The sequence below is a fragment of the Schistocerca cancellata genome, chromosome 3 (genome assembly GCF_023864275.1).
Source record: "Schistocerca cancellata isolate TAMUIC-IGC-003103 chromosome 3, iqSchCanc2.1, whole genome shotgun sequence".
NCBI lineage: Eukaryota > Metazoa > Arthropoda > Insecta > Orthoptera > Acrididae > Schistocerca > Schistocerca cancellata.
The window spans coordinates 19,704,365-19,726,048 of NC_064628.1; the positions used below are offsets into that span (position 1 = coordinate 19,704,365).

Consider the following 21,684-nt stretch of genomic DNA (forward strand, 5'->3'; position numbering starts at 1 on the left):
CACGCCCCACGTGTTGAGCAATTCGGCGGTACGTCCACCCGGCCTCCTGCATGCCCACTATACGCCCTCGTTCAAAGTCCGTCAACTGCACATACGGTTCACGTCCATGCTGTTGCGGCATGCTACCAGTGTTAAAGACTGCGATGGAGCTCCGTATGCCACGGCAAACTGGCTGACACTGACGGCGGCGGTGCACAAATGCTGCGCAGCTAGCGCCATTCGACGGCCAACACCGCGGTTCCTGGGGAGTCCGCTGTGCCGTGCATGTGATCATTGCTTGTACAGCCCTCTCGCAGTGTCCGGAGCAAGTATGGTGGGTCTGACACACCGGTGTCAATGTGTTCTTTTTTCCATTTCCAGGAGTGTAGAATGAAAAGTAACAAAACTACAAAAATAAACATTATCAGTTCTCCTGTGGCTTTTCAAAATCACGTGTGACACTGACAGGCTGAACAGAAAACTGACCCTGCTTTATTTTCACTAACGCATTAATCATTCATTAAAAAACCATATTAGACAAGGCTAGTAGCATGCATAATTCGTAAAAGCCAGTGCGGTAAACAACGCAGACGCCTCATTATAATCAAGGGTTCCAAATTATACCTCATGTTGGCATTGTTTTCTCTGCCATGCCGAGACTTGTGATTAAAACTTAGGAAAGACCTACGCAAGCACTCTTCAAGTTGGTCGTGCGGTAGCGTTCTCCCTTCCCACGCCCGGGTTCCCGGGTTCGATTCCCGGCGGGGTCAGGGATTTTCTCTGCCTCGTGATGACTGGGTGTTGTGTGATGTCCTTAGGTTAGTTATGTTTAAGTAATTCTAAGTTCTAGGGGACTGATGACCATACATGTTAAGTCCCATAGTGCTCAGAGCTATTTGAACCATTTTGAACTCTTCAAGTAGGAACTAACAAACATGCGAAGGGGCAACTAGGTATATTTCTCAGTCTAAAGTAATGTGATGATGATGTTTGGTTTGTGGGGCGCGCAACTGCGTGGTTATCAGCGCCTGTACAATTACCCAATCTTTGCTCAGTCCAATTTCGCCACTTTCCTGGATGATGATGAAATGATGAGGACAACACAAACACCCAGTCATCTCGAGGCAGGTGAAAATCCCTGACCCCGCCGGGAATCGAACCCGGGACCCCGTGCTCGGGAAGCGAGAACGCTACCGCGAGACCACGAGCGGCGGACTCTAAAGTAATGTGCACTCTCCCATAACTTGCTCTGCAACAATACATTGCTCACGCATTTACGTTGTTAGCCACAGTGACAAGAGTCCCGTTCTGCAAAGACGACAACGTATCTCTCTCGACGTGACATGAAATGTAGAGTTTTCTGGAAGATAATCTGAACTTCCGCGTAATACATGTGGCTTGTTATTGGGGTTCCGAACCTCAATCGGGAGAAAAGGAATCCTTATAGGATCACTTTTTTATCCGTCTGTATGTCCGTCCCACTGTTAAAAACCCCTTTTCTCAGGAACGGGTAGTATCAAGCTGAAGGTTACGTCACATATTAAGGTCCAGGGTCCCTCTGCGTATAAAAAAGTGAAGCTCCTAAGTCAATGCAGTCAAAAGTTACGGCCATTTATGTCACATATTTTGCATTTCGCACTCACGCCTCGAAACCCACAGGGTACTTCCGGTTGACCTAGAATCATGAAATTTTGCAAGAAGTAAGGTTTCAGACTACAACCAAACGAAAAAAAAAATTCGAGAAGTTTTAATTTGTAATTATATCACACGAAAAAAAAATGTTTGGCACTTGTTATCACAGACCGTCTGTCTGCCCGTCCGTCCGTCTGTTAAGCCCCATTTATTTTTTCACGAACGCCTAGACGTATTAAGTGGAGGTCTATAGTCCTTTTGGTAGCGTAAAAGTGTTAAGCTTCTAAGTCAATGCAGTCAAAGGATACAGCTATTTACATCACATACACACATCAAAAAAAGTTTTGCATCACCTCGGTTCCGAGAGTTCCGGAACCTGTGCATAAAATTGTAATAGAGATCAACATAAAGACCTTTTCCGTCCTTTTTATTGCTCATGAAAACCACACATTACATATTGTACCACCATACAGCGAGACCTTCAGAGGTGGTGGTCCAGATTGCTGTACTCACCGGTACCTCTAATACCCAGTAGCACGTCCTCTTGCATTGATGCATGCCTGTATTAGTGGTGGCATACTATCCACAAGTTCATCAAGGAACTGTTTGTCCAGATTGTCCCACTCCTCAACGGCGATTCGGCGTAGATTCCTCAGAGTGGTTGGTGGGTCACGTCGTCCATAAACAGCCCTTTTCAATCTATCCCAAGCATCTTTAATAGGGATCATCTCTGGAGAACATACTGGGCACTCTAGTCGGGCAATGCCGGCCGCGGTGGTCTAGCGGTTCTGGCGCTGCAGTCCGGCACCGCGGGACTGCTACGGTCGCAGGTTCGAATCCTGCCTCGGGCATGGGTGTGTGTGATGTCCTTAGGTTAGTTAGGTTTCAGTAGTTCTAAGTTCTAGGGGACTTATGACCTAAGATGTTGAGTCCCATAGTGCTCAGAGCCTTAGTCGGGCAATGTCGTTATCCTGAAGGAGGTCATTCACGAGATGTGCACGATGTGTGCGTGAATTGTCGTCCATGAAGACGAATGACTGGCCAATATGCTGCTGCTATGGTTGCACTACCTGTCGGAGGATGGCATTCACGTATCGTACAGCCGTTATGGCGCCTTCCATGACCACCAGCGGCGTACGTCGGCCCCACATAATGCCACCCAAAAGCTTCAGGGAACCTCCACCTTGCAGCGTGTCTAAGGCGTCCAGCCTGACCGGGTTGCCTCCAAACTCGTCTCCGACGATTATGTGGTTGAAGGCATATGCGACATTCATCGGTGAAGAGAACGTGATGCCAATCCTGAGCGGTTCATTCGGCATGTTGTTGGGGCCATCTGTACCACGCTGCATGGTGTCGCGGTTGCAAAGATGGACCTCGCCAAGTTGCGCATCATGCAGCCTACTGCGTACAGTTTGCGTCGTAACAGGACGTCCTGTGGCTGCACGAAAAGCATTATTCAAAATGGTGGCGGCTGTCAGGGTTCCTCCGAGCCATAATCCGTAGGTAGCGGTCATCCACTGCAGTAGTAGTCCTTGGGCGGCCTGAGCGAGGCATGTCATCGACAGTTCCTGTCTCTCTGCATCTTCCCCATGTCCGAACAACATTGCTTTGGTTCACTCCGGGACGCCTGGACACTTCCCTTTTTGAGAGCCCTTCCTGGCACAAAGCAACAATACGGACGCGATCCAACCGCGGTATTCGCCGTCTAGGCATGATTGAACTACAGACAACACGCGCCGTGTACCTCCTTCCTGTAGGAATGACTGGAACTGATCGGCTGTCGGACCCCTTCGTCTAATAGGCGCTGCTGCTCACACGTCGATGTTTACATCTCTGGGCGGGTTTAGTGACAGCTCTGAGAAGTCAAAGGGACTGTGTCTGTGATACAATACCCACAGTCAACGTCTGTCTTCAGGAGTTCTGGGAACTGGGGTGATGCAAAACTTTTTTTGATGTATGTATTTTGATAGACGCAAACTCCCTCACTGAACGCTATAGAGTACTTTCCCTTGACGTAGAATCATTAAATTTGTCAAGAAGAAGGATTCCAAAAGACAAACAAAAGAAAAAAATTATTAATTTGTAATTATACCATATGAAAATATATGTATCTGTTCTAATTTTTTATCCAACTTCAAATTTTAAATTATGACATTCTCGAAAGTCTTGGAATTGTGGGACGATATCTCGCCAGTATCAATCTCGATAAAATGCAGAAATCATTCAGATCGTCGGTTCCCCCTACTCGCATCTGGTCTTTAAGGAGTTTCGTGCAGGAAGTGACAGATACATGGGTTCAGGAATAGTGTTACAAACGCTTTTCACTTTCCTGTAAGGCGGTGTGGAGGCTACACCAACAGCTTGGAGCCAGGCTCCTAGAAAGGATAACGGTCGTTCTTATGCGGTGAAGTAAGGTGGCAACACCAGCAGCTCTGGCCGGGGGTATTCGGTGTGTCTCGTCTCTCCCCTTGATGGAAGATGAATAACGGAATTGTCCCCTATAATCCGTTCCAAATTCCCATTTTGGAGATAAAAGTAATACGCCACCCTCTCCTACTTACAGTAATGAAAGAAAAAGAGAAACCAGACCAAACCCCTGCAATTAATCCAAACAAATAAATCAAATAAAAACAAATCCTCTCACGACAAATGCTACTTTTTGCAGCCACTTATCGTGCATGCTGCACGCTCTGTACTGTTTCTCCTGGGTGGTCTTGGGTTTTAAAAAAATACTAACTAAATATTACGATAAATTTTATAACGCCCCGACAAGTTACGCCAAGGAAGAGGAGATAGAACTACAATGGACATGTTATTCCATGGACTCTTGCGCCTCTATGCATGAACTATCTTTCCTTTGTCATTGGCGTATCTTATCTGCTTGGATTCGGACCTAAGAGGACGTTCATGTGTAAAGCTCATCCTGCTGTACCAGCTAATAGTGTAAGTTGTACTTAAAACCAGAAAAATATAATGGTTATTTTGTCAAAAGAATTTGTGTATGCGATCAGTCAGTTTGTAATCTGATACCTGGATTGTCCTAAGTAGATATAGGTCTTAACAAAGAATTTTCATTGTTAGGCACCATTTTAGAAAGCCTTTAACATTTTTCTTTTAGCTGTTAGGACAATTAACTTTCTTGCAGATCCTACGTGCGGCCGCTGGTAATAATTTAACAATTTTTACTTAACAAGTTTTTTTATATAACGAGATAAAATCCTAGGCAGAAAAGGTCTGGTCACAGGATTCCAGTTCCACTATAGCATTTATTTTGTAGATGCTACTCTTGTTATCTTGTACTGGGGTATCGAGACGAAACCACGATATTAAGTTACGTACGAGGTGCATTCAAGTTCTAAGGCCTCCGATTTTTTTTCTAATTAACTACTCACACGAAATCGATGAAACTGGCGTTACCTCGCGACGTAATCGCCCTGCAGACGTACACATTTTTCACAACGCTGACGCCATGATTCCATGGCAGCGGCGAAGGCTTCTTTAGGAGTCTGTTTTCACCACTGGAAAATCGCTGAGGCAATAGCAGCACGGCTGGTGAATGTGGGGCCACGGAGAGTGTCTTTCATTGTTGTAAAAAGCCAAAAGTCACTAGGAGCCAGGTCAGGTGAGTAGGGAGCATGAGGAATCACTTCAAAGTTGTTATCACGAAGAAACTGTTGCGTAACGTTAGCTCGATGTGCGGGTGCATTGGCTTGGTGAAACAGCACACGCGCAGCCCTTCCCGTACGTTTTTGTTGCAGTGCAGGAAGGAATTTGTTCTTCAAAACATTTTCGTAGGATGCACCTGTTACCATAGTGCCCTTTGGAACGCAATGGGTAAGGATTACGCCCTCGCTGTCCCCGAACATTGATACCATCATTTTTTCAGCACTGGCGGTTACTCGAAATTTTTTTGGTGGCGGTGAATCTGTGTGCTTCCATTGAGCTGACTGAAGCTTTGTTTCTAGATTGAAAAATGCCATCCACGTCTCATCCATTGTCACAACCGACGAAAAGAAAGTCCCATTCATGCTGTCATTGCGCGTCAACATTGCTTGGCAACATGCCACACGAGCAGCCATGTGGTCGTCCGTCAGCATTCGTGGCACCCACCTGGATGACACTTTTCGCATTTCCAGGTCGTCATGCAGACTTGTGTGCACAGAACCCACAGAAATGCCAACTCTGGAGGCGATCTGTTCAACAGTCATTCGGCAATCCTCCAAAACAATTCTCTCCACTTTCTCGATCATGTCGTCAGACCGGCTTTTGCGAGCCCGAGGTTGTTTCGGTTTGTTGTCACACGATGTTCTGCCTTCATTAAACTGTTGCACCCACGAACACACTTTTGACACATCCATAACTCCATCACCACATGTCTCCTTCAACTGTCGATGAATTTCAATTGGTTTCACACCATGCAAATTCAGAAAACGAATGATTGCACGTTGTTCAAGTAAGGAAAACGTCGCCATTTTAAGTATTTAAAACAGTTCTCATTCTTGCCGCTGGCGGTAAAATTCCATCTGCCGTACCGTGCTGCCATCTCTGGGACGTATTGACAATGAACGCGGCATCATTTTAAAACAATGCGCATGTTTCTATCTCTTTCCAGTCCAGAGAAAAAAAATCGGAGGCCTTAGAACTTGAATGCACCTTGTATTGCAGTAGTTTACATCGAACAGACTTGTGAGATATTCTCTGGTGCAATAAGCATACGACTTCTCACGAGCCTGGAATAATATCTGTGGTGTTGGGTAAAGAAGGAAAGGACAACTAACTATCGACGATTACGTAACTACCCTGAGAACTGAACTAGTTTATTAGTTTACTGATCTGTGTCGGGCTAACTTAAAAGATACTGCACTATTAAGAACATTCTGGTGAGATTTTCAGAGAAGTGTTTTCATCCACTACTGTTGAGTCATTAAGAATACGATTACATTGGCAGACTGTCGTATATTTTTTGCATGTTACTGTTTTTATATTTTTACATTACAGCTGTCAGACAGCCCCCTCCTCGAGAGGTGGGAATGAAAAGTCAAGAAAGAAAAGTGTAGTCGATGACGTACTGTGTATAGTTCATGCAACTTGATAAGCGTAAATAATTCTGTATCATTCCCAGACTGATCGAATCTTTTTGCGTAACTGATACACGATACGCGACAGAATCTAGAGTCACATATATGAGTTCTACGCTGCAAGATCAGAGTTCTTCATCCAAGTAGTTTACAGGTCACTGTCGGCTACACACATGCCACACGCACACAGCCGCTTGCGCTGGAACCGTCAACATCCCAAGAACACGGCGCGGAGCCGTGAGTCCAGGTCCTTTTTGATTTACATTATAATGTTGCGATGTAATCGCGTTTCCAAACTCGGACTTTCTCTCGCGACGATAGCCATGCGCCGGACGAGTTGTCAGCAGGTTCGTTTAACGAACCACCAATCAATTTCGTTTTATTACGCGGTTAGAACCCAACATCCAAACAAGCAGTTATGTTCCAGCAGCTCAGCATTCTCCACTAATGAAAATGGTATTGCAGTTTTTTACAATAAGCCAAAGAGACTCCAGAAGGCCATGCATCTCCCCCTTGCTGTCATATCAAGCTAGGAGGCACAGTGGTTAAGACATGGGACACCTACACGCGTGAAAAATGAGAGAGAGCTCCTTTACTGAAGGCAAAGCGCTCTACATGTACAGGGTGTTTCAAAAATGACCGGTATATTTGAAACGGCAATAAAAAGTAAACGAGCAGCGATAGAAATACACCGTTTGTTGCAATATGCTTAGGACAACAGTACATTTTCAGGCGCACAAACTTTCGAAATTACAGTAGTTACAATTTTCAACAACAGATGGCGCTGAAAGTGATGTGAAAGATATAGAAGACAACGCAGTCTGTGGGTGCGCCATTCTGTACGTCGTCTTTCTGCTGTAAGCGTGTGCTGTTCACAACGTGCAAGTGTGCTGTAGACAACATGGTTTATTCCTTAGAACAGAGGATTTTTCTGGTGTTGGAATTCCACCGGCTAGAACACAGTGTTGTTGCAACAAGACGAAGTTTTCAACGGAGGTTTAATGTAACCAAAGGACCGAAAAGCGATACAATAAAGGATCTGTTTGAAAAATTTCAACGGACTGGGAACGTGACGGATGAACGTGCCGGAAAGGTAGGGCGACCACGTACGGCAACCACAGAGGGCAACGCGCAGCTAGTGCAGCAGGTGATCCGACAGCGGCCTCGGGTTTCCGTTCGCCGTGTTGCAGTTGCGGTCCAAATGACGCCAACGTCCACGTATCGTCTCGTGCGCCAGAGTTTACACCTCTATCCGTACAAAATTCAAACGCGGCAACCCCTCAGCGCCGCTACCATTGCTGCACGAGAGACATTCGCTAACGATATAGTGCACAGGATTGATGACGGCGATATGCATGTGGGCAGCATTTGGTTTACTGACGAAGCTTAATTTTACCTGGACGGCTTCGTCAATAAACAGAACTGGCGCATATGGGGAACCGAAAAGCCCCATGTTGCAGTCCCATCGTCCCTGCATCCTCAAAAAGTACTGGTCTGAGCCGCCATTTCTTTCAAAGGAATCATTGGCCCATTTTTCAGATCCGAAACGATTACTGCATCACGCTATCTGGACATTATTCGTGAATTTGTGGCGGTACAAACTGCCTTAGACGACACTGCGAACACCTCGTGGTTTATGCGAGATGGTGCCCGGCCACATCGCACGGCCGACGTCTTTAATTTCCTGAATGAATATTTCGATGATCGTGTGATTGCTTTGGGCTATCCGAAACATACAGGAGACGGCGTGGATTGGCCTCCCTATTCGCCAGACATGAACCCCTGTGACTTCTTTCTGTGGGGACACTTGAAAGACTAGGTGTACCGCCAGAATCCAGAAACAATTGAACAGCTGAAGCAGTACATCTCATCTGCATGTGAAGCCATTCCGCCAGACACGTTGTCAAAGGTTTCGTGTACTTTCATTCAGAGACTACGCCATATTATTGCTACGCATGGTGGATATGTGGAAAATATCGTACTATAGAGTTTCCCAGACCGCAGCGCCATCTGTTGTTGAAAATTGTAACTACTGTAATTTCGAAAGTTTGTCTACCTGAAAATGTACTGTTGTCCCAAGCATATTGCAACAAACGGTGTATTTCTATCGCTGCTCGTTTAGTTTTTATTGCCGTTTCAAATATACCGGTCATTTTTGAAACACCCTGTACTACTCTGCAAATGACTGAAGTGTGTGACGGACGGTACTTTTAATCGTACCATAAACGTTTCTTATTCTTCTGTTCGCGGATGGAGCGTAGGAAAGATGGCCGTACGCCTCTGTGCGAGATGTTATTTGCTTAATTTTATCAGGTGATCTCTACGGTGTATATACGTCCGAGGCTGAAGGATTTTAATAGCTTCTGCCCTGTACAGCGATCTTTGAGGTCTTCTAAGCAGCTTCTCGGGGAAACGTATCCAATCTTTTCTCTAATACCTGACTGTTAAGGTGTTTCAACATTTCTGTCGCATTCACACGCCAGTGAATCAAGCCAACGACCATTCGCGGTGCCTTCATTCGGTTGGTGACACCTTTTAGACTGCCATAATGGTTTACACACACTTTAACAGTATTCAGTTCTGTGTCGTAGAAGTGTTTTGTATGCAATCTCTCTTCTAGAAGCCGCGTGGCGTATCCGCTCGGTCTAGGGCGCCTTGTCACCATCCGCGCCGCTCCCCCCTGTCGGAGGTTCGAGTCCTCCCTCGGGCATGTGTGTGTGTGTGTGTGTGTGTGTGTGTGTGTGTGTGTGTGTGTCGTCCTTAGCGTAAGTTAGTTTAAGTTAGATTAAATAGTGTGTAAGCTTAGGGACCGATGACCTCAGCAGTTTGGTCCCGTAAGACCTTACAACAAATTTCCAAATTTCCTCTTCTAGACAAACAGCAGTTTTCCGCTTCCCAGCACAGGTTAATGCTACCAATAAACATGTGGTGTGCTGCGTATTGTAATCAGGACATTGACGACAATACTGTCCGCTGTCTTTTCCCCTAATTAGCCTCCATAGTGGAGTGGAGAGGGAGTAGAACCTCTTTGGTTGTTTTAGGGTTGTTGTTGGAGAACAGAGAAGGATCTTTGACAGGGCTGGTTATCTGCCAAAGTAGCAAAGTTATATGAATACATTAAATAAATTTATTTACCTTGAGGCATATTTCTATGTGAGGTGTCTGACCAGCTAACATATATACTTTAGTTACACCTGGTACCAACTTTTTACTGTCGAAACTCTTTTCACTTATCATTCCATTGTACTATACGTGTGCTTCCAACTATCAAGAGACAAGAGCCCATTGGTTCCTTGTTCTCTTGGGTTGCCTAGATCAGACACAAAGGCAGTTATTGTTTTGTCTTCTACTAAATTAATGGTGACTATCTAACTCAGTAGCCTCTTGGCCTAACTGTTATATCACTGGCCCCTTGGCGTAACTCAAAGGAGACAGGTACTAAATGGAATCCCCTACACTGCTAGTTGACAAGAAGACTGTCTTTTTTCTACATTATTCAACGATTTCTTAGCCACTGGTGCCCCCAATACTTATCTTCTCACATTAAACACCTATCATCATTCCACAACCGCAATACCAGATCGGATACATCTAGCATCTTGGCTGTACCTTTACATAACACAAAATCTTTCTCTGTGTCATTCTCCATCTCAGCCATACGACTATGGAACGCGCTCCCCTGTGATCTGCGTCTTATCCAGAACCACTTAACATTCAAGAGGGAACTCAAGACTTACATATTAGGGACGGTATAGCCACCATTGTCGTGCCCCTCTCATCTTTTTCTTTCTCCTCTCCATCATAGCTTCGAATTTTACCATTCTATTTCTCCTCCTCTAACTTATCTACCTTTTCTATATCTTTTTCACCCCATTCTATCGTCTTATGTCTCTGCTTGATGAGAATAACTCACAAGCTGCAAGAATATAACGAGAAAATTCCCAACTAGCAATAGGACTGACATTCATAAAAGAAAAAATATGTTCACTTTCCTATACATAGTCATTACTATTATTATTATTCTTGATTATTATAATTACTTTTTGATTGTTATAATTATCATTGTAGTACTTTTATAATCTCTAATTTTTTCTGTAACATTAATACTGTATAACATGGTATATGTCCTTAATGTTCTGTAGAAACTGAAATTTGTTGAATCTGAGTATGCCTGGTTAGGTGTAAGAGAGGGCCTGAAGGCCCTAATCTTGCCAGGTAAAATAAATGCATAAATAAATAAATAAATAAATTATTCAGTGAAACATACATAAGACAGTTGTAAAACTGCAGCTACTCATCTATCAGTTGTTGTTGCGTCGCCAGGAATACCACCGTCTTCTCGTGAATGAAGTACTACTGTTCCGTCAGCAGCTGCTGTCATCCAATTTGTGGCCCCTTCATTGGTACTCTGCTTACTCCATTATTACTGTCTACTCAGTGACTCTACGACTGTTCACTACCGCCCAAGGCTGACCGTTTACACGTTTCCTAAGTGACTTTTCCCACTCGGATCTGGTTGCACGCGACCCTCTTCATTACCTTTCTGGAACATCGCGTCTACAGATGATCACCTTTATTCCCGTCTAGAGGCCATAATCCAGAAGATGGCTTTTTCCTGTCATGAGTTCAGCCTCGCCCCTCGACTCATTACGGGGGTTGTCCAGAGGTAACCACATGCTGAGATAACTGACTAAAATATTTCCCACTCAAGACAAGTTATCCGCTATCCTCTCTCAACGAATTGTGAACTGCTTCATCTAAAACAGAAGCTACCAGGGCTGTTCGGAAAATAAGATCCGATAAGTCGAAAAATGGAAGCGACAGTGAAAATCCGATGAAGCTTTGCACCGATGTGTAGGGCAGTGTCTCTGGTATGACTGTCGATCGCGTCACGTCCCTCTTTTTGGTTCTGAGCACCTACAAATGCCTAGAAAAGCAGTACAACATTTTGGCACAGACAACGAACTGTAGACCAGCACAGAGAAGCGGCGGAGAGCAAAATGGTTCAAATGGCTCTGAGCGCTATGGGACTTAACTTCTGAGGTCATCCGTCCCATAGAACTTAGAACTACTTAAACCTAACTAACCTAAGGACATCACACACATCCATGCCCGAGGCAGGATTCGAACCTGCGACCGTAGCGGTCACGCGGAGAGCACAAGTGTTTACTTTCTATGACGAAGGTAAGTTGATACAACGCTACGACAAATGTCGAAGTATAAGTCGGATCGGTGACTATGCCGAGAAGTAACTGGAAGGTGTAGCAAATTGTTGCAAATAAAACATTTTCGATTTAACTTTGGTTTACATTTCGCGACCGATCGGATCTTACTTTCCGAATAACCCTTGTGTGTGGTCGCCTCACTTCTTACTTCTACAGACTGGCTGACTTAAGTCGTGATTCATTAATCCGATAGTCGAAGGATACAGCATTTTGTAGGTTTCGTCAAGCGCACAGCTTTGCATTTCTCTACTTGTAGCTGCTCCTGCCAGCGTTTCCATCAAGCTGATATTTTCTGGAATTCTAATTTGATATTTTTTGGAATTTTTATCGCATAGAATGTCTTCACAGATAAGAGTATAATCTTCGAAAAGGCTAAGATTACAGCTAATACCGCCAGCAATATTATTTGTGTATATCGTGAATATCAATGGTCCCGTTACTTTCACTAGGAGCACATCAGGTATTACTTCAACATATTACTTGAGTGTCAGTAAGTTGTATAATTTGGTGAAGCCCACCCGTCAGTCAATTTTCGATCCATTTGCAAATCTGATTAGATAACCCACGAAGAAGCATTTCCTTCTGGAGGCGTTGATGTAGTATTGATTGAAATGCCTTTTCTAAAGTGCAGGAGCAGTTTTATAGCAACAGGGACGGTTCGGCGTGTCATGTGACTAGGATCTCGAGCCAGGTCTCGCAATGACTGTCGGCACGACAGTGCGTTCGACAGCGGTCAGATTGCGGGTGGCCGAAGCAAGGGTCGTGCATCCAATGGGCATTTCCCTTGGCACTTTGCGGAAGATGCATCGTGACAAGCCCGATCTGAGAAAACTACCGTCGCCAGCTTGTCATAGCTAATAGACGAGCCACAGTCTAGTAAATGACCCTACAGTTAAACACTGGACACCCGGAACTAGTTTGTAGCCGTACCGTCCAGAGCCACTTTCTAGTTGTGAGGTACAGAAGTAACTGTTCCATACAAGTACTTTACAAAGCTTCACCATCGTCACGGAAAGACCCTTTACATTTGTTAACCTCACCAGTGTGAACACCAGTTTGCCCCATGAACTCTAATCACTGTGTGTTCTTCCGTCTCTCATCATAACTCCATACAGGTGAAATTAACGACTCAGTCTGCACTCTGTAGTAATTAGGACAGTGTTAGTGCTTCGCTTGGCAATCACAGGCTTACTACAGATGAATATTAAGGTCTAATTTAAATTAGGTGGCATCTAAGGTTTAAGATCTGATGCTGCCAGTCTCGGCAGGTAGCCGCCACGGCGGCGTATTGAAGACGGAGGCACAGTTGCTTGCAGAAAAGTTGTGGGCCTCAGACACCGAGCGCTTGAGGTATATTCGTAGACTGTTCTTCTACAATGTTCGAGCGGCTGTTCCGGGCAGAGGTTCGAGTCCTCCCTCGGGCATGGGTGTGTGTGTGTTTGTCCTTAGGATAATTTAGGTTAAGTAGTGTGTAAGCTTAGGGACTGATGACCTTAGCAGTTAAGTCCCATAAGATTTCACACACATTTCATTATTTAAAATGTTCGACGTTACGACCCCTCTGCCGGGATCTTCCTCAGGATCTAGCAGTAGAGGACACCACAGATCCTGAGGAAGATCCCAGCAGAGGAGTCGAAACGTCGAGCATTTTAGAAGGAACATGACGCGGCCTAATAACTCAGAAGATTTTAACTTCAGTGACAACGGCCACGAAAGCCTGCAGACTTACCGTACACTCTGTCCTCGGTTACTGGAATTACCAGATTAGTTTAACGAATACACGAGCTGAAAGGAAAAACGCTATGCCACAAAAATTAAACAGTTTCAACTTTGTGACTTTACTTTCCTTCTACCACGAGCCGTTAGAGTCAGAAGTCACGGCCACCTTTGACGCTAACATGCCGTAAATGATGTTTTTCGTATATTTCATACGTGTGTAATATTAAAATATATAGTTTCAGTGATACATCACATTAAGGATCTCTCCAAAACATGTGGCAAGTATGGTTTATTATGCTACAGTGCCAGGATGTACGACTTCGGTGCATAGACGTTTTCCCAATGAGATTAAGAGCGCATAATGGTACATTTACGTTGTGACAGTAAATGATGTTTCTGTTACAAGATGCATAGATAAAATTTCTGAGTGAGTAAGTATTACTTAATTCATGAAAGGTAAATTTTTGGTTTCACAGCACTTCAGTGTATTAAAAAATTGTGAAAATTAATGCAATACTAGCAGTATATTCAGAAAATCAGATTCTAATAGTGGGAAAATTCAATAGTCCTTAAGCACATGTCCAATGGATTTGAGAAAGGAAATAACAAGTTTTCAAAAAAAATTGTTCAAATGGCTGTGAGCACTATGGGACTTAACTGCTGAGGTCATCAGCCCCCTAGAATTTAGAACTACTTAAACCTAACTAACCTAAGTACATCACACACATCCATGCCCGAGGCAGGATTCGAACCTGCGACCGTAGCGGTCGCGCAGTTCCAGACTGTAACAAGTTTTCATATTTCGTAATATTTGGGATGCGAGACTAAAAACGTTAGTCATTTTTTTGTATGTATAAAAGGGAACATGTATTACAGGAAACTGATGATGGTTCCCAAATAAACAAAGCGAAACGCGTATGGCAATAAACAAACCGCCTTCAGTTAGGTGCGTAGACGGTACTTAACTCCACGAATTTAAAGCAACTAACGGAAAGATGGAAAACATAAGAAATGACAAAAGTTGATTTTAACCTAAAAAACGACAGAAAGGCATGACAAAATGTAATATAGTATCATATTGTATCTACCACATAATACGTTTATTCTATGTATAAAAGGAAACATGTATTACACGCCACTGATGGTGCTTCCCAAATAAATAAAGCGAAACGCTTATGGCAACAAACAAACTGCCTTCAATTAGTGGCATATCTCCACGAAAGTAAAAATGTTAGCTTGTTAATTAGCCTTTAGGGCATCGTGAATAGCATCCAACATATCACACAAAAACTTTGAAATTGTACTTTTCAGAACGTGGTATACGTCTAAATACTGGAAAGATGTAATCTCCAGATGTCAAATAAAAAGTATATCTACTAGTTTTACTTAAGCCAGAAGTGGATAATTAATGTATCAGATACAGTACCATCACTCTTCTGGCATCAAAAAGCGAGTAAGCAGGAATTATAATTTGTAGACGGCTACTGTCCACATACTACAACCACAAAAAGATCCGGTGCAGTAATTTAATGCGTAACATACGCCAGCCTTCTCAACGGAAATATTATTATTTTGAGTTTATACCTTACACCTAGAATTTCCGCTAAAGATTTTGCATGCTTGTAGTTTGAAATAAACCTACGATTTCAGGTCACAGATTCCGAATTACATTACTGGCTATTAAAATTGCTACACCACGAAGATGACGTGCTACAGACGAGAAATTTAACTGACAGGAAGAGGATGCTGTGATATGCAAATGATTAGCTTTTCAGAGCATTCACACAAGGATGGCGCCGGTGGCCACACCTACAACGTGCTGACATGAGGAAAGTTTCCAGTCGATTTCTCATACACAAACAGCAGTTCACCGGCGTTGCCTCGTGAAACGTTGTTGTGATGCGTCGTGTAAGGAGGAGAAATGCGTACCATCACGGACTTTGATAAAGGTCGGATTGTAGCCTATCACGATTGCAGTTTATCGTATCGCGACATTGCTGCTCGCGTTGGTCGAGATCCAAAGACTGTTGGCAGAATATGGAATCGGTGGGGTCAGGAGGGTAATACGGAAAACCGTCCTGGATCCCAACGGCCTCGTATCACTAGCAGTCAAGATGACAGGCATCTTATCCGCATGGCTGTAACGGATCGTGCAGCCACGTCTCGATCCCTGAGTCGACAGACGGGGACGTTTGCAAGACGACAACCATCTGCACGATCGGTTCGACGACGTTTGCAGCAGCATGGACTTCGGAGACCACGGCTGCGGTTACCCTTGACGCTGCGTCACAGACATTAGCACCTGCGATGGTGTACTCAACGACGAACCCGATTGCACGAATGGCAAAACGTCATTTTGTTCGGATGAATCCAGGTTCTGTTTACAGCATCACGATGGTCGCATCCGTGTTTGGCGACATCGTGGTGAACGCACATTGGAAGCGTGTATTTGTCATCGCTATACTGGCGTATCACCCGGCGTAATGGCATGGGGTACCCTAGGTTACACGTCTCGGTCACCTCTTGTTCGCATCGACGGCACTTTGATGAGTGGACGTTACATTCCAGATGTGTTACGACCGGTGGCTCTACCCTTCATTCGCTCCCTGCGAAACCCTACATTTGAAGAGGATAATGCACGACCGCATGTTGCAGATCCTGTACGGGCCTTTCTGGATAGAGAAAATGTTAGACTGCTGCCGTGGCCAGCACATTCTCCAGATCTCTCACCAATTGAAAACATCTGGTCAATGGTCTCCGAGCAACTGGCTCGTCACACTACGGCAGTCATTACTCTTGATGAACTGTGGTATCGTGTTGAAGCTGCATGGACAGCGGTACCTGTACACGCCATCCAAACTGTGTTTGACTGAATGCCCAGGCGTATCAACGCCGTTATTACGGCCAGAGGTGGTTGTTCTGGGTACTGATTTCTCAGGATCTATGCACCCAAACTGCGTGAAAATGTAATCACATGTCAGTTCTAGTATAATATATTTGTCCAATGAATACCCGTTAATCATCTGCATTTCTGTTTGGTGTAGCAATTTTAATGGCCAGTAGTGTATACACCGATTACCATATCTTCATCGTCAGGGTGCCACAAACGCCTTCTTTGACTAAACTTATCAGTTTCTCAAAATGCATGTTTCGTGTCCTGTGGGTCGATACGGCCGAAGAAAACAAACTGGTTTGAATTTCACCGACTGTCGTCCGAAAGGAGTTCGTGCGATGAGCCAGGCTGCACTGTGACCGCGCACGTACTAAAGTGCTGATTCTAAAGGACAGGGTGTCTTCTGAAACTACGTGACAGATTGAAACAGTGCGCCGAACCGAGACTAAAACTCAGGACCTTTGCCTTTTGCGGGCAAGTGCTCTACCAACTGAGCTACCCAAGCACGACTCACGCCCCGTCCTTACAGCTTTACTTCTGCCAGTATCTCGTCTCCTACCTTCCAAACTTTACAGAAGTTCTCCTCCTTGGAAGGTAGGAGACGAGGTACTGGCAGAAGTAAAGCTGTGAGGACGGGGCGTGAGTCGTGCTTGGGTAGCTCAGTTGGTAGAGCACTTGCCCGCGAAAGGCAAAGGTCCCGAGTTCGAGTCTCGGCATGGCACAGAGTTTTAATCTGCCAGGGAGTTTCATATCAGCGCACACTCCACTGCAGAGTGAAAATCTCATTCTGGAAAGATCCCCCAGGCTGTGGCTAAGCCACGTCTCCGCAATATCCTTTCTTTCAGGAGTGCTAGTTCTGCAAGGTTCGCAGGAGAGCTTCTGTAAAGTTTGGAAGGTAGGAGACGAGATACTGGCAGAAGTAAAGCTGTGGGTACCGGGCGTGAGTCGTGCTTGGGTAGCTCAGTTGGTAGAGCATTGCCCGCGAAAGGCAAAGGTCCCGAGTTCGAGTCTCGGTCGCGCACACAGTTTTAATCTGCCAGGAAGTTTCATATCAGCGTACACTCCACTGCAGAGTGAAAATCTCATTCTGGAAAGATTCCCCAGGCTGTGGCTAAGCCACGTCTCCACAATATCCTTTCTTTCAGGAGTGCTAGTTCTGCAAGGTTCGCAGGAGAGCTTCTGTAAAGTTTGGAAGGTAGGAGACGAGGTACTGGCAGAAGTAAAGCTGTGAGGACGGGGCGTGAGTCGTGCTTGGGTAGCTCAGTCGGTAGAGCACTTGCCCGCGAAAGGCAAAGGTCCCGAGTTCGAGTCTCGGCATGGCACAGAGTTTTAATCTGCCAGGAAGTTTCATATCAGCACACACTCCGCTGCAGAATGTAAATCTCATTCTGAAAACATCCCCCAGGCTGTGGCTAAGCCATGTCTCCGCAATATCCTTTCTTTCAGGAGTGCTAGTTCTGCAAGGTTCGCAGGAGAGCTTCCGTAAAGTTTGGAAGGTAGGAGACGAGATACTGACAGAAGTAAAGCTGTGAGTACCGGGCGTGAGTCGTGCTTGGGTAGCTGAGTTGGTAGAGGATTGCCCGCGAAAGGCAAAGGTCCCGAGTTCGAGTCTCGGTCGCGCACACAGTTTTAATCTGCCAGGAAGTTTCATATCAGCGCACACTCCGCTGCAGAGTGAAAACGTCATTCTGGAAAGATTCCCCAGGCTGTGGCTAAGCCACGTCTCCGCAATGTCCTTTCTTTCAGGAGTGCTAGTTGTGCAAGGTTCGCAGGAGAGCTTCTGTAAAGTTTGGAAGGTAGGAGACGAGATACTGGCAGAAGTAAAGCTGTGAGGACGGGGCGTGAGTCGTGCTTGGGTAGCTCAGATGGTAGAGCACTTGCCCACGAAAGGCAAAAGTCCCGAGTTCGAGTCTCGGTCCGGCACACAGTTTTAATCTGCCAGGAAGTTTGACATCAGCGCACACTCCGCTGCACATTGAAAATCTCATTCAGGATGTCTTCTGCTGACGTCGGTGGTCGGCGGAATCCACCGATATCGGTGCGACAGTGACCGCGGCCGAAGAGGCGGCAGGATGGCTTCAAAGCCTGAAGTGTCTTGGAGCGAGTGCTTTCAGACAGAGCTGCAGCCTACCTGTGCAGCATGTCGAGGCAGCCGTGGAGGCGGGCGCCGGGCCCCGCGGGGGCGGAGCCGAGCCGCGCCTCGCTGAAGCAGGCGCCCAACGCCGACTTGCACATGTAGCCCGTCGTGACGCACGGCGGCACGTTGCAGAAGCACCGCACCTCCCCTGCGAACACAAGCACCGCCGCGGTAAGCTCGAGCTCGCGTCAGCATGCAAGCTATGTTTATCTTAAGGGGCTCCGGAACGCCCTATACTTGCAATGTTAAAATAATGCTTATAAATTACATCTTTCCTCACAAAGTATTTGAGGTAGGAAGTTGAACTTTTTGCACATTATTTATTGGAATATGGGCTACAACTTAACACAGGGATTTTACAAAACTTTAATTCAGTTATTAAAGATGATTTTTTTTCAATTGTAATGAAAATTCACAACATTTTTTGCAATTTTTTACTCATATATTCAAAAATATACAGTTTTTTGGAAAAAGGCTGGGTTAAATTATGCAGAAGGTACTGTGTAACATTTACTGAAAGTTTGAAACAAATACACTCCTGGAAATGGAAAAAAGAACACATTGACACCGGTGTGTCAGACCCACCATACTTGCTCCGGACACTGCGAGAGGGCTGTACAAGCAATGATCACACGCACGGCACAGCGGACACACCAGGAACCGCGGTGTTGGCCGTCAAATGGCGCTAGCTGCGCAGCATTTGTGCACCGCCGCCGTCAGTGTCAGCCAGTTTGCCGTCGCAGTCTTTAACACTGGTAGCATGCCGCGACAGCGTGGACGTGAACCGTATGTGCAGTTGACGGACTTTGAGCGAGGGCGTATAGTGGGCATGCGGGAGGCCGGGTGGACGTACCGCCGAATTGCTCAAAACGTGGGGCGTGAGGTCTCCACAGTACATCGATGTCGTCGCCACTGGTCGGCGGAAGGTGCACGTGCCCGTCGACCTGGGACCGGACCGCAGCGACGCACGGATGCACGCCAAGACCGTAGGATCCTACGCAGTGCCGTAGGGGACCGCACCGCCACTTCCCAGCAAATTAGGGACACTGTTGCTCCTGGGGTATCGGCGAGGACCATTCGCAACCGTCTCTATGAAGCTGGGCTACGGTCCCGCACACCGTTAGGCCGTCTTCCGCTCACGCCCCAACATCGTGCAGCCCGCCTCCAGTGGTGTCGCGACAGGCGTAAATGGAGGGACGAATGGAGACGTGTCGTCTTCAGCAATGAGAATCGCTTCTGCCTTGGTGCCAATGATGGTCGTATGCGTGTTTGGCGCCGTGCAGGTGAGCGCCACAATCAGAACTGCATACGACCCAGGCACACAGGGCCAACACCCGGCATCATGGTGTGGGGAGCGATCTCCTACACTGGCCGTACACCACTGGTGATCGTCGAGGGGACACTGAATAGTGCACGGTACATCCAAACCGTCATCGAACCCATCGTTATACCATTCCTAGACCGCCAAGGGAACTTGCTGTTCCAACAGGACAATGCACGTCCGCATGTATCCCGTGCCACCCAACGTGCTCTAGAAGGTGTAAGTCAACTACCCTGGCCAGCAACATCTCCGGATCTGTCCCCCATTGAGCATGTTTGGGACTGGATGAAGCGTCGTCTCACGCGGTCTGCACGTCCAGCACGAACGCTGGTCCAACTGAGGCGCCAGGTGGAAATGGCATGGCAAGCCGTTCCACAGGACTACATCCAGCATCTCTACCATCGTCTCCATGGGAGAATAGCAGCCTGCATTGCTGCGAAAGGTGGATATACACTGTACTCGTGCCGACATTGTGCATACTCTGTTGCCTGTGTCTATGTGCCTGTGGTTCTGTCAGTGTGATCATGTGATGTATCTGACCCCAGGAATGTGTCAATAAAGTTTCCCCTTCCTGGGACAATGAATTCACGGTGTTCTTATTTCAATTTCCAGGAGTGTATGTTTGGAAGATCCTTAGAAAACATGTAATTAGTATGAGAAAATAAAAGTTTTGGGAATCGAGCGACAAAGATTGGATTAACTTTTTAGTGTATTCCAGGTCCATAGGATGGATTATCTTCATCCTCTGCAAACTCCTCCTCCAGCTTCCTCTTGTTCCTCCTTCTGTTTACTCTTGCTTGTATTTCTAGACTCTTTACAGCCCTGTCTGCAGCCCGAAGGCGCTCCTTGTCTAATGCAAGCATCGCTCGTACCATGTTAGAACCTATCTTCATTCCCATATTTCGAAATACCTTGCACCTTACAATGTTGCCATCATTGAAAGCCGCAACAGCAACTTTACTTTTACTCGTTATTATACTTCAACAAAACAGAGACTCAAGAAACAGAATTAATTACGAATATTTTCGAGATAACGACAGAGTAAATAAACATGAAACAATCGACAATCACACCAGCGATATATATTGAACCATCACAGGTTAGCCACAACACATACTTTATCTCACATCACTAAAATGTACCTGATGAACACGGACGTTAATAATAACACCATTTGACAGCAGTTTAACAGCGCCACAGTGGGTCACGCCCATGTAGAACACATTTCAAAAAAAATTTAATAATAATTGTAGTCTTCGGAATTGAGTAAATTATATATCTATTAAAAGGTAATAGTCTGCAGATTCAGAAAACGCAGAAAAGTAAAAATTGAACTTTTCATGATTTTGAGCCTTTCCGGAGCCCCTTAACACTTTACACCTTGCTGGGACGCCAGCAGAAACACCCTTGTTCCGAAGACCAGTCAACTACTCATTCCCTCTATTACGATAACCTCTTCTCACAGCTGTAGTAGTTGTTGTGGTCTTCAGTCCTGAGACTGGTTTGATGCAGCTCTCCATGCTGCTCTATCCTGTGCAAGCTTCTTCATCTCCCAGTAACTACTGCAACCTACATCCGTCTGAATCTGTTTAGTGTATTCATCTCTTGGTCTCCCTCTACTATTTTTACCCTCTACGCTGCCCTCCAATACTAAATTGGTGATCCCTTGGTGCCTCAGAACATGTCCTACCAACCGATCC

General features: G+C 45.7%; 1 protein-coding gene and 1 non-coding gene across 2 annotated transcripts in view; one reads left to right on the top strand and one right to left on the bottom strand.

The window, feature by feature from the left end:
* Positions 1-21,684, bottom strand: part of LOC126176809 (BMP and activin membrane-bound inhibitor homolog) — a 305,176-nt gene that overhangs the window by 82,127 nt on the left and 201,365 nt on the right. The window contains exon 2 of the mRNA XM_049923989.1: positions 18,658-18,811. Coding sequence (XP_049779946.1) covers positions 18,658-18,811 — 154 coding nt within the window. The remainder of the gene's footprint in view (positions 1-18,657; positions 18,812-21,684) is intronic.
* Trnas-cga (transfer RNA serine (anticodon CGA)) lies at positions 17,474-17,549 on the top strand. The gene has a single exon. It is a non-coding gene; the product is annotated as a tRNA-Ser (tRNA).